This window comes from Aulonocara stuartgranti (genome assembly GCF_965226115.1).
Source record: "Aulonocara stuartgranti genome assembly, chromosome: 8".
NCBI lineage: Eukaryota > Metazoa > Chordata > Actinopteri > Cichliformes > Cichlidae > Aulonocara > Aulonocara stuartgranti.
The window spans coordinates 6,142,793-6,155,730 of NC_138959.1; the positions used below are offsets into that span (position 1 = coordinate 6,142,793).

The 12,938-nt window shown below is 41.1% G+C and overlaps 1 protein-coding gene across 2 annotated transcripts; it reads right to left on the minus strand.

Moving 5' to 3' along the window:
* Window positions 1–6,913: 6,913 nt before the first annotated feature.
* On the minus strand, window positions 6,914–11,974 carry sost (sclerostin). Of its 2 annotated transcripts, XM_082543281.1 has the most exons (3): window positions 11,889–11,947; window positions 11,520–11,779; window positions 6,914–8,942 (listed from the first exon to the last, which is right to left on the minus strand). In XM_082543281.1, exons 2-3 carry the CDS (start codon window positions 11,776–11,778, stop codon window positions 8,533–8,535), a joined length of 669 nt encoding a protein of 222 aa, XP_082399407.1. In that variant the 5' UTR covers window position 11,779; window positions 11,889–11,947; the 3' UTR covers window positions 6,914–8,532. The 2 variants fall into 2 exon arrangements, with proteins under 2 accessions (XP_082399407.1, XP_082399406.1); XM_082543280.1 differs by having other exon boundaries at window positions 11,520–11,974.
* Between the last annotated feature and the right edge of the window lie 964 nt (window positions 11,975–12,938).

Sequence of the window (12,938 nt, forward strand, 5' to 3'; positions counted from 1 at the left end):
GTGGGACCTTAAGAGAGCTGTGCATGAATGAATAAGGTTTGCAGACCTCAAGCCCACAAACTTTAATAAACTGACGCAACTTGTAAAGGAGAGTTGGCCAGAATTCCTCCACTAAGATGTAAGAAACTTCAGTATATTGCTGCTTAAGGTGACTGTACATGCTACTGAATTGTGGGTGTACATAGTTTTTCACAGAACTGCATAGACTGCCTGTGGAAACTATTTTCCTTTTTTTACATACAATTTGTTCCCTTGATTACCTAGATACTTTTTTTTTTCGTTGTGGGAGTACTGCTGCTTAAAAAGTAAAAGTGGAAAGTCTTAGGACAGCATATTGATATTGCACCAAGGTACTTCCTCTGCTTCCCTGGATTTGTGTAAGTTATTGAGAGGCACCAGATTAAACCATTGACTAAAGCAGACTGGAGACTGACCTCCAAAAAAGGTTAAAAAAAAAGAAAGAAAAAAGATACTGTACTTCTCTGTCTGAAGAATGTGTCTATGGAAAACATTTAGCCATAAAAACAGTTAAATAATAATAAGAAGTGTAACTTGATAAGCTAAAAGAGTCGGTTGCTTTTGCCTCAGTAGCAAAAAGTAATTTAATGTGTCTGCAAAAGAAATTTATTGTAATATTTATTTCTATCATGTAAAAATGCTTAAAATTTACCATTTTACAATATTTAGCAACATTTAAATAAACAGAAGGACTGAACTTACATCTCTTATCCCATGCCAAAGGGATCTCTGCACAACCATTTATTTATACAAAAATTTGCTGTTATGCCGTTACAATGTTCTACACATTCAATGTCGCAGTTTACAGCCTGTCAAATGTCTACAGGCATTATAATTGCTTGTGTGTGTGGAGGAACTGACCTTGCTTATGTCAGCTTTCCCCGAGTTGTCAGAATCATTGACCTCAAGCTAATTACAGAATGACAGGTTATGTAAACTCTTGATAATACACGTGTAGGGCTGACCTTTCGTGCCCTCTCCGTCACACACATAATAACATACATGTACTATACAGTCTGCAGCAGCAGACACATGATATTTGGAATAAAGTGCATAAAAAGTTGGTAAATTGCCTTGGACGCTACTCAAGTGCTACTAAAGCAAATAAAGATTCAGTTCAGTTCTACTAGAGTTTTGTTGTTGTACTATAAATAACCACAAGCAAAACAACACATTTTTCTAAAACATGACTATGAGTTAGTATTTCAGTGCACGTTTGTTCAAGATACAAAGTCCATAAGGTGATGATTAAGCATGGAAATGCATTCTGCCTCCGGGATCTTGGGGCTCGCTGTGGTTGTTTAGAATTGTTTGTTGACAGCCCTGTTTCCTATCCTCTGCACCTCCTGTTGTCCTGAGCACATATGGTTGGCTCGCTTCTCTACATGCCTGGCCTCAGCCGAGAGACAGAAAGAGAGCCGTTCATGGCTCAGTGGAAGCTCCTGACCCGTGCGGTGCTCCTGTCCATCCCTGGAAAAGTGTCACCTGCTTCTAAGACTTTCTACTCATGCTTCGTCATAGTTTCTCTGGGATGCATCTGGAGCATTAAGCAACACTAACAACGCTCTGATTCACTTACCGAGGTGCAGTCTGGATGCTGAAGCTAACACAGAAAGTCTCGCCTCTATCCTGACCCCAGCTTCCCCCTTCCCTGCAGAGAATTATACTATGAGCTTGCAGGAAATGCTATCCACCTTCCAAAGCTTGTATTGCTGGAAGAACACAAAATTAGTTGAACTTGTGCTTTCCACGTTCCTCACTCCTTTAGGCAGCCAGACATCTCTTCTGGTTTCCATTTGTTTTAAAGCTATTAGTGTTCATGACCTGATAAGGGAGTGGTTGGCGTAGCGCAAACATCCGTCTCTGAGTATATCCGTCATCGTCCATATGTGTTTGACCAGAGCAATAATATCCTCTCCTGGAAAAGTTTGAGTGGGAAGCCTGGGAGGTGAAACTACTGGGATCGAAACAGTTTTAGTTTATGTAATTCTTAATGAAGGTCTGAGCAAGATGTGCTCTATTACTTTGGTAAATATTCTCCATCTCCATAAACATTTTGGGCAGCCTGAAACATTGCATTGCACAGGCAGCTGACCAGAAACCCAACACTTTAAACTCATTTATATTTATATGGGGTTGGCATCCTGGAGAAAGTTGCTATGGATGTCAACTAAAGTCATTTTCCACTGGTACTGTTTTCAGTCAACTGCAAGAGAGATTTGCTTGCTTTTGTAAGATGGATTCCACTGGCAAAAACAAGCACCAGTCAAGCATCTCTTTATTTGCAGATGATATACAGTCTATTTTATTTGACTGTCTCTTGTGCACTTGGCAGAACATCAACTAAGTCTGTGTTGACAGTGCCTAAGCCATTCAAGTGGCTGCTTTTTAGACAATGTTCTGACGATGCGATAAACAAGAAGCCTGTGCGGCACAGAGCTGAAATTAGATATTTTACCATAGCATCGTGTGACTTCAAAACCACCTAAATATGCATTTGGAAGCAGCGTCTCAACATTTGCTGCATGCAAACTTGCACTGAAGACGTGGCGAGATGGAGACGGGTCGATGATCGCACTGCAGCGAGAGCAGGATATCTGGAAAGCTGTGAGTATGTGTGAGTTGAAAGATGAGTTTAACACATAGAAAACTGAAGATCCAGCATCATTTTTATTCCTATGATGCAGAGGTAGTAACCTTATTGTGCAACACAGGCCACATAGTCTGATTTTAAAATCCCTGACAAATAGTACCTTCACCGTCAAGTGACTGTTGTTATTTATGACCCCCTGCCTCATATTTATATGTGCCGCTGTGATGAGATATATAAAAATGTTTATTCATGGCACACATTCAACAAGGTGCTATAAAGATTTCTTAGAGATTTTGGTCCATACTAACCAGATTTGTTACAGATTTGTCACCTATAGCAACCCAAAGTTGTTGTATTGGAGATCTGGTGACTGTGGAGGCCGTTTGAGTACAATTACTCAATGTCATGTTCAAGAAACCAGTTTGATTTGAGCTTTGTGACATGATGCATTATCCTGTTAAAAGCAGTCATCAGAAGATGGGCACATTGTGGCTATAAATGGACGTAACTGGCTGATTAGGTATTTGCATTAGTGAGCTGCTGTACAGGTGTGCCTAATGAATATATTCCTCATTACGATTCAAACAACCTGTTGAGATGTACAAATGCTCTCAACTTTCCTTACATCTTCACTCATGTGCTACATCCTCATTGAAAAATTTGAATTATATAACTTCTGTACAGTTTTCGGCCCCTTTGGTGGACCTTGTGCTTGACAACTGTGTCCTGGAACAAGATGTGAATGTAATGTACGTCCACACGTACCCGGGTATCTATGCGTTTGCACCTTTCGTTCACACATAAACGGCGTTTTCGGTCACTGAAAACTGAGATTTTTAAAAACGCCTGCCAGGGTGGATATTTTCAAAAACTCCGTTTTTGCATTTACGTGTGGACGAGAAAAACGGAGAAAACGCAGCGTCAAAGGTGTGCGCCTTTTTTTGACGTCACACTGTGCGCCATGTTATTGTTTCGGTGAAATTAATTTCTACAATGGGGACTTAGACAAAATACTGTTACTGTTAATTGTACTCTCTGCAGTGTTTAAATGCTTACATATACACACAGTTACTGTCCCTCCACACATACGACTCGTTTCTGCTTCTATGCCCCATCTTTGTTTACTATTTCCCACCGAGGCTTCTAGATTTCTGATTGGCCAACATTTCTACACAGTTATGATTATATCGCTACCTGTTGCTTTGGCATGTTCCTAGCAGTGTTTTCCTTCATTTTTGCGTTTATGTGTGGACGGGATTATTTTTTAAAACGATAACGGAAAATCTCAGTTTTCAAAAATACCCGCGTACGTGTGGACGTAGCCTAAGACAGATTTGGAAAGTGCTGCTAACTGTGTTATGAACAAATATGACAGCAGTTTAACAAGTAAACAATACGTGAAATAACTTCTGCTTCAGAGAACTTGCTGTTTTTGAGTGACTGTAAAAAGATTTTATTACTGTGTAATGTAGCGACATCGATAATTGAAGTACTAACACTGAATCTGTGATTTGGCACGTTTTAGTAAAAATGGCATTTTGAATGAATCACTTTAAGGGATTTTCTTTATTCTCCACAAGTTGTTTCTAAAAATACTTTTTATTCTCCTTTGTACTTTTACCTTCCTCTCCTCGCATTCTCACACCAGGAATAGCGGTGCAAAAATTCATAACAACTTTTCTAAATTTTGCACACTTTGCAAAGCCATCCACAGGACGAGATTGGACCCATGTCTCGGGCCCGGTCTGGCTCCTGGGCCCTATGTTTGACATCCCTGCCATAGTGCAATCATATCATTTATTCACCCACATTTGGACAAAGGAAGTCGGTAATCATTTGCTGTGGCCTGTGTGTCAGTTCTATAAATATTCCTTATAGAGGCCATGACTCAACTAGGAACTGTTTGTGAACTCTTGCTGTTGTGTGTACCGAACTGAATCCAGTTCTTACACTCGTAACAGAGGAGGGACCCTCAGGGACTTCTGCACCTGGTATTCAAAACTTCACCGATGACACTTGCGCCAGGGCCTGACCGAAGCGTCGTACACTTGCATCGCTTGCTGAACATAAATCATGTTTGGCTTCTCATGCACCTCTGTATTTCCCAGGTCTGTATGGGTTACTTGCAGGTCGCTGTGTGTGCAAGCGGTAACGCGGGGCAGATGCTTTGTCACCATCGATATATTTATATACTGTTTATATACAATTCTTAAGGATGTGTTATTGAATTTCTTAGGAAACTTTTCCATGCTAGTTGCCTGGCATGGCATATCTCTCCTGGAAAAGAGCGCTTGGAAATGACATAATGACAGCACATTATAGATGATGTAGTGAAATTTAATATCTACTGTTCTGCCTTGGCACAACTGAGGACAAGTTCTCAGTCACAGTTACCACAGTGATTTTCTGTTTTGTGTTTGCACTTAAGTTTATTTGGCCATTTAAGGGAGCTCTTGTGCTGCCAATTAAAAATAAATACTTCATTTAGGCTGGCTAGATTTTCAATGCTTGCATTGCATAAGTGCAAAGATTCGGTGAGCTTGGGTAGTATTGCTGGCAAGTTTGGATGGGCTACGACAAGCGTCCATTAAAAGCTCGCAGCACATCGAGCTCAGAGCCTCGAGGGAAGAGAGGTGGAGAGGAATAATGTTGAATGACGGCTATAGCCACCCGCACACACAGAGAAGCGTTGGTGTTGTGACTGAGATGTCGAGAATGTCTTCTTTTGTAAAGTTGTGCAGACAAGCAAACCTCAACTTCTTAAGCGCCTGAATTTCTTTCCACACACAGCAAAGCATGTACGCTCAGAGAGAACACTTTAACCTTCAATATTCAGCATTTATTTATATCATATTGTAGCACATAGAAGAGGAAGAAGTGTTATGTTTTTGTAAATTTACAGTATTTTTCTTGATTTATACATTCTCCTGTCATTAAAGCTGTATTTTTCATTTGTGCAGCGGTCTTTGCAGCTTACACCTCAATGTCAGATGTTAGATTCAACAGGGTTTTTTTTAACTGCTGCTCTGAAAAGAATTTGAGACCAACTCAGGACAACTAAATCTGAAGAAAAACAGCAGCTATTAAAGGTTCGGGACACCAGCGGTTTGGTTTTTGTGGTTCAACATATCCTCGTTAGCAATCGCAGCAAGTTGATGTATGATGCTACTGAAAATTTGCTTATGTAGGCTCTCTTGTCACAGCTGCACAGTAACACGTGGGCAGTTTTTGTCTGGGAATATTTGAAGACTATGATTCCACGCCCTTGATTTGAGTCACTGCCAGTATAAATTACTTAGTGCCCAATAATGCTAACCTCTGTAAACAGAGTCTGTATATGATTGTGTAGGATATTTAGGCTGGTCTTAACATTTTTGACACCGGGAGGTTTCTGGTGTTTAGTCCAAGGGGAGTAGTATGTGCTGAATAACTGTCAGCTATAGTCTTATGAAGATTTTGCTTTCCATGTTAATCTGTAACAAAAAATGATAATAATGAGAAGACAGAAAAAAAAAGCCTCTGACTACTAAGGAAAACTGGTTATTATCCTTTAAATATGCAGACTATTTGTGAGGTTCCCAGTTTGCAGCTGTTCAGCAAGCATATTAATGTGAGACATGTTTGATACATTATTTTCAAGATAATAAAGGAATAGATGTTACCAATTGTTTTGTGATTTTATACAGAAATATCAGAAATGCAATCAAAAGATTCTAAAATGTTCAGTGTTACTGTTTGTTTCTTGCTAAGTACCCAAGTTACCTAAATCTATATTCTGGAAATTGAAAAAAAAAAGGCTTCTTTGGGGGGAAAATTAACTTTATGTGAGTGTTTGGGGTTTTTTTTTTTCCAAGACTTGGGAAGGCCACTGCAGGGCTCAAGGCTATCCCAGGCCTAATTCTATGTGTCAGTTTACAGTCTTTACTATCCTGTTTAATACAGGCTAAAATCGCATAATAGCTTATTGTAGAACTTGTTAACAGAGTGTTAAAAGGTGGGTTTAGTGTACTTATTGGATATGACAGTTAAAGACTTTTTATAGAGATTGCTTAACTGGTATTAAAATGCTTAAGATTAATGATTTGAGTGCCTTTGAATACATGCTCAAAGATATCCAAGAAACCTGCTGTGCTCAAGTACCAGCCTTCACTTTTGCAAAGGGAGTTGACAAATGCATTCATATCTGCTTGCAAAGTCTTTGTTATAGCCTGCAAGTCATTTATTATATACTACTTATGAATGAGAGCAAGCTGACACGTTGCCAGTTAACACCTTGGAAGACAAATGATACCAAAAAAGCCGTTTCTTTCAAATATATCTGGCTTTACTTTATTCATGTACTGTACAGTTTTTCACTTCCAAAGTCTTTATTATACTATATGACAATAATGGCTATCATTTACTACAAAAGGTTGCATAAATAATTTAAATGTAGAAATAAAAAATAAATATGTAGTTCATTCTTTTTTTTTTTATAACAGTCCTTCGTTGTGTCTGTAGAAAAACGGCCTTTCCTGCTTCTCTGTAACACCTTGTCATGTGAGGGCAGAAGACCACACAGGTATGATATGTACAATCGCGCTATGCATCGCAGCTCTCGGCTAACATAACAAGCCCCTTCCAGTTGCTCTTTCAAACACACAGTTGGAAAAAGAAGCAAACATAGTCAGCATAGACTGGACAACCAAATCAGAAAGCAGTTTGAGCAGAGCTGACAATATGTGGAAACACTGACTATTCTTCATGAGTTCAGGAGGAAGGAGCTCGCTCTGTCGGCAGTGACACACTGGGTTCCTCTTCCTTGCTGGATTTAATCATAAAAACCCAATTATTGTTTTTATTGTGTTATTTTTATTCCTATCTTTCCTGACTGAGCTATTTACAGATTGAGAGCGGAGAGGAGTGGAGGTGTCTTGCAACCAGCAGGCTAATACGGCAGATGGATTTTGGCTCGCTCACTGCTCTGTTTGGCCCGTTGCAAAAGAATTCCAGTGTGGGTGTGCTGGAGAGCGCTTTGCCCCTAGGTAACAACACAACCACGCACATTTTCTGATGCCTCCTACACACCATGTGCACTTTTTTGTGTGTGATTCCAGCAAACAGGAACCGGCTATGACGACAGGAAGAGGCTTTTTTTATGACTCAAATCCCAGCACAGGAATGGGCTCATTTAGTGATTAAGAGGAGCCACAGGAAGGCCCGGTGCCCGTGTGGTGTTAGTGCTGCTTTCTCCTCTACTTCTCTGTTTCTTTGCGTGTACTTGTGGGGAAAGCACTACCGTAACTGACAGGGCTGGTCAGGGCTTCAGCAGCGTGGAGAGTGCTGTAGGTCTGTCCTGATGAGTGAGGCCTTTAGCGGGCTGTCAAAGAACCGCCTGGACCGCAGTATAGACCAGGGCCTCTCAAAACCTGTCAACATGCCTCCATCAGAGACCCCAGAACTGCCGCCTTCTCCTCTCCACACACAGCTGAAAGGAGATGGATTACAACCACTCTGGAGCAAAGATACACCTTTTTTCAGCTTTTAACAGAGCTGCACCGAGCGTAGGTCTGCATCTGCTGGATGTTTGTACAGATGGGTCTGAAACCTCGGGGAGGAGTTCTTATTTTTCATAAAGAAAAGCTGTTGGAGTGGAAGTCTGAGCTGTTGGGGTTATCAAACACCATTCATCTTCATGGCAAGCCCTGGCACTGACTCATTTTGTCATGCAAAAAAGCCAAGTTCACAAATATGCAGACAGGTGGCTGAACAATATATGGACTGACGACTTAAATCAGTCCAGCATTTTAGCTTATGGATTTGCAGTCTTTGAAATTGTATCTCCTCGCTATTTGAAGGAGATATGTTGGTTGATGTGTTGTGTAACGTGTGCGTGAGTATGAGTATATCTGTCCTCTGTCCCGGGATGCCAAGGGGGAGGATCAATATGAGTTCCCCGTCAAAGGCGTGTTGTTCTTGCTCCGATCTTGAGGCAAACGACTGTGCTTCTTGCTGCGTTGCGTCTTAGGGACCTCCTTGGCCACCGACTGGTTGTGATGCGGCCTAAAACGCTTGCACTTGCAGGAGGTGACCACGCGGATTTTGTACGTCCGAGTGTTGCTGTTGGGACACTGCAGCTGGACCCTGCGTGTCCGGGAGTGCGCCGGGATGCAGCGGTAGTCTGAGGCGCTGCTTCTCCACCACTTGCCACGGAGGATGGAGTTCGGCATGAGGTGCGCCGGCAGGCACTGACCCGAGCACACCAGCTCTCGGATAGGCTTGGCACTGCGGCAAGAGCCGTCGGTGATGTAACGGGTCGAACGCAGCTCCCTGCAGCTCACCTCCGAGGCACCTGGGTTGAAGAGAGGAGATAACAGTTAACACTCATGGATCGAGTCCAGAACAAACACGCACAGTGCTGCGGACTTTCTGCAGGGCGACTGCAGCTGTGTCTTATTTCAGTGTGTGATCATTTGCCTCGGTCTGTTTCTGACTTCACGTGTGGCGTTATTTATGTGAAAAACAAACAACGTAAGGCCAATAAAGTCTGAACCGGAGGCAGCGTTACATTTCAGCTCCGACATGTTACGAGACACAAAAGAGCAGCTGAAAAATCCACTTTTCTAAATTCAGCCTAATACAGTAATTTTTTACTTTTAACTGGAGGCTTAAGCCAATGAGATCAGAGTTTCTGAATTTGATTTATGGTCTGATCATTAGCTGACAACTGGGCCTGACGAAGAAATCCAGCTGGCAGCAATCAGCTGATAGCAAATCCAGACCAGAGGGCCATTAAAAAGCTCAATCAAACCGAACGGAGGTTTGGTCTGGAAGGAAAAAGCTGGCATTCACCGTTGGCCCTCAGGAAATGTATGTGGTGATGGAAGAGTAAATAGCTGTCTGGTTATTTTAAGGCAGCGCTACAACTGTACACTTCTGAATAAACTGGACATCTGCCAGGCTGATTCGAGACAGCACACTCAGGCTGTAATCCTATATTTCAGCTGCAGCTTTTTAACAGCCGTACGCATGAGTTATTGTCCTGTGTTTCTTTTTCTTTTTTCTTACAAGCTGCATGTTCAAAAAAAAGGGAAAACGAGGAGGCAAAAGAACTGTTGGTTAAGAAATGATACACTCGGAGAAGGATCTGTTTTCCTCTGTGGCTTTCTTTGCAAAAAGGGCTGAACAAAGGATTTATGTGAGGTGACTTCCTTTTTTTCCCTCCTCACGAGAACATGATCTAGCGTTATTCTGCGGCTGCTGGTGAAGGCGACCGCAGAAGTATACAACGCCTACAGCGTACACCGGGTGGCGGTTTGCACCAGTTACCACCATATGCCAAAACAGACAGGTTGTCTTATTTATGAAGCACCAGGATGTGTTTTAATCCAGCATAACATTTTCAATTCTCCACCCTGGTTTTAAAATTACTAATTAGCCTGAAATTTTCATGATTACACACTAGACTACTGTAGAGTTGCGTGAGCTGTTCTTTTCCCTCAGCTGTGGGAGACAAGCCTCTGGGGAAGACTGGAGGGAGGCCAGGCAGTGGTCACAGCCTCTTTTGTGACCCCACAGGGGAAGGGATAATTTGAGAATTAAGATATGGCTGAAGAAAATAATCCAGGAGAGTTCTGCCTCCATAAACTGCACATTCACTGTAAAAGCAAGAGATGCATTTTCCATCCTTGCTAATAACGAATAAATTCCTGTTAAATGAGATCTTCTGGAGCTGTTGCTTGGCGTGTGATTTTTTTTTTTTTCCTTTTTTTTTTTTACCCTTTAAGACAACAAAATCAGTCACATTAACTCTCCTCGACTTAATAATCACTTCTTGTCAGCTGTTGCTCTTCTAATCTAATCAATCACCTCCTCTGATCTCCAAATCAAGGGGCCATAATTGAACAAAAATGTTGCACCACCCATCTCGAATCCATGAGACCAAGCATGAGATTATCCTGCATGCGCCACTTAATCAGAACACACAACCGTTACCGGCCACAGGTGGGAATCATTGTCAAAGGCAGTGTTGCATTTAAAAAGCAATTTCTAACCCCCCCAAAGACATCTCCCCGAAGAGCAAACTGTGGGCTTTTTTCTGTTTGGGAGACATGTTGTTGCAATCAAATAGTTATGGTGGAAGTAGAGCTTGACTAATAGTATAAAGAGAGAAGGAAACAACCTGGAAGACAATGTGAAAAAGCCCCGATGTCTCACTGAATGCTGTGTGTAGGGGAAGAAACCACAGGAATGTGCGTCTGCGCCGCTCTCATCACCCTCACCTCTGGATTAAACCAGATCTTTTACACTCTTCTTAATCAGGGAATTGATGTGATAATGAAGCACGATGTAGAGGCAGGGTGTTTTAGGGCAATTTCTAAAAAGCCACATTAATTTGGAGAGCCTACATTTTCCACATACACTGAATATTTTTGACACAAGATTTTAAATTGTTGTTTTAAGCCAGAGAAAAAGTTGAATTAAAGTTTAAAATTCTTAAATGTGGAAAATATAACGAGAAGTAAACTTTCCTAATTTATATCACATTTTTGTGTATTAAGTAAAGGTTGGGTGTACAGCGCAGTTGGGTCCACGTTTATTCTTTATAAACGTGCACTAATTGGAAATGGGGACCTAAAATCAAATAAATAAGCATTTATGCTCCTTCCTGCTTGTTCTCATACAAGCTGGGAATAGGTTTTAGGCGATAAACCCGAAAGTTTTCTAAATTTAAGCCTTTTAATGAGTTTTTATAAAGCTCTGACGGATGGTTAATTTTACGCACAGGAGCCTCCAATTAAGAGATCAAATTAAATCACTTCAGCATTTAAACTTTAAGCATTGCGTCGATTTACTTACTGATCTTTACCGTTTAATTCTTGTAAAATTAAATATTTAACATTTGCTCTGTCATCTTTATCATACTTACTGTAGGAAACTGCGTTTGCCGCCCGTCCGCCGTTTTTTGCCCTGTTATTCATAGCGTTGCTGTTGTTGTTGTTGTTGTTATTGTTGCTGTTGGACGGCTGTAGTATTGCCTCCAGCGGCGTCCGCGTATTTTCTCTACGTTCTGGTAAAATCTCCGTGCCATCATTTTTTAAGACCTTCCATCCCTTCACAGCGGTGCAGCATCCCTGGAGCAGCAGGAAAGCCGAACTGGAGACGAGGAGGGCCACAGACACCTGCATGCTTGTCGGTCAGCAGGAATAAATCACACAAGGAGATTTAAAAAAATAAAATAAAATAAAAAAATATTAGTTAAAATTTAAAAAACACACACACACATACACACACATACACAAGAGATGTCCTTCTGAACAGGCTGATCACTTGCACTCTCAACGCAAGAGGCGAATGCGGTATTTAAGCCCTGCGCAAGTTTTCGTCAGGGCTGACAATTAGGCGCTTACACAAAGTGGGAGGGATTGAACCTGGCTGAGAGATTCATTGAGAAAGGAGGAGGGGAGAGGTTTGGATGAATGCGCAGAGAGAGGAGAGAGCAGGAGAGGAGTAACAGAGAGAGGAGAGACAAGAAGAAAAGTAATAGAAAACTGAGAAGATCAAGGAAGAAGAGACCGCAGTGAAGGAAAATACAGATATGAGCAGGAGTGCTTCCATTATTTATTTACTTATTTTTAAAATAGTTATTCAGAATATTTGATCAGAAATAAAAAGAGTGTAGAGGATATTAGCGAAGATTTCCAGGCTTGTGTGCAGCCTTATGCCTTCACACAGTACATGTGTTTTATATGAAAAGTGTCTGCACAAGTGCCTGAAAATCATTTTGTCAAATATTTAGACCCTTTATTGAAGTAAAAGCCATAATCTTACAGCTAATGTGTTTTGGGTCAATGTGTTTTGGCCATTTAGAGCAACAGTGTGGTGATATTTCCATCTACACGCAATAAAAGTAACATTTTCTTCTTTTTTTGATCTTTAAATGCTTCACAGTACTCATTATGCTATTCAATCATAAAAATTGATTCATTAATGTACATGTCATTTTAATCACCTTTACATACAAAATAATAAGTAACCAGACCAATGTCTGCATTGGTCAGTTAAATGCTTGAATAAAATTCTGAAGTTATGCTCTACCACTTATCCATGTCCTTATCCACTGGTGTTGGGGATTATAAGTCGAATAATTCTGGGCTGGTGAGATGAAACTGAAAAAGGAGAAGAGAGGGAAAGGTCAAAGGAGAGTGGAGGAAATGGGAGTAAAAAGAGGTAAAATAAGGGGGATGAACGCCAAAGGAAAGGGTTGAAAGGACAGAGAAATAAAAAGAGAGAGAGAGATACTGGAGAGGAGCTTACTTATGTCGGAGAGTGTTGAGTGAGGCAGCTC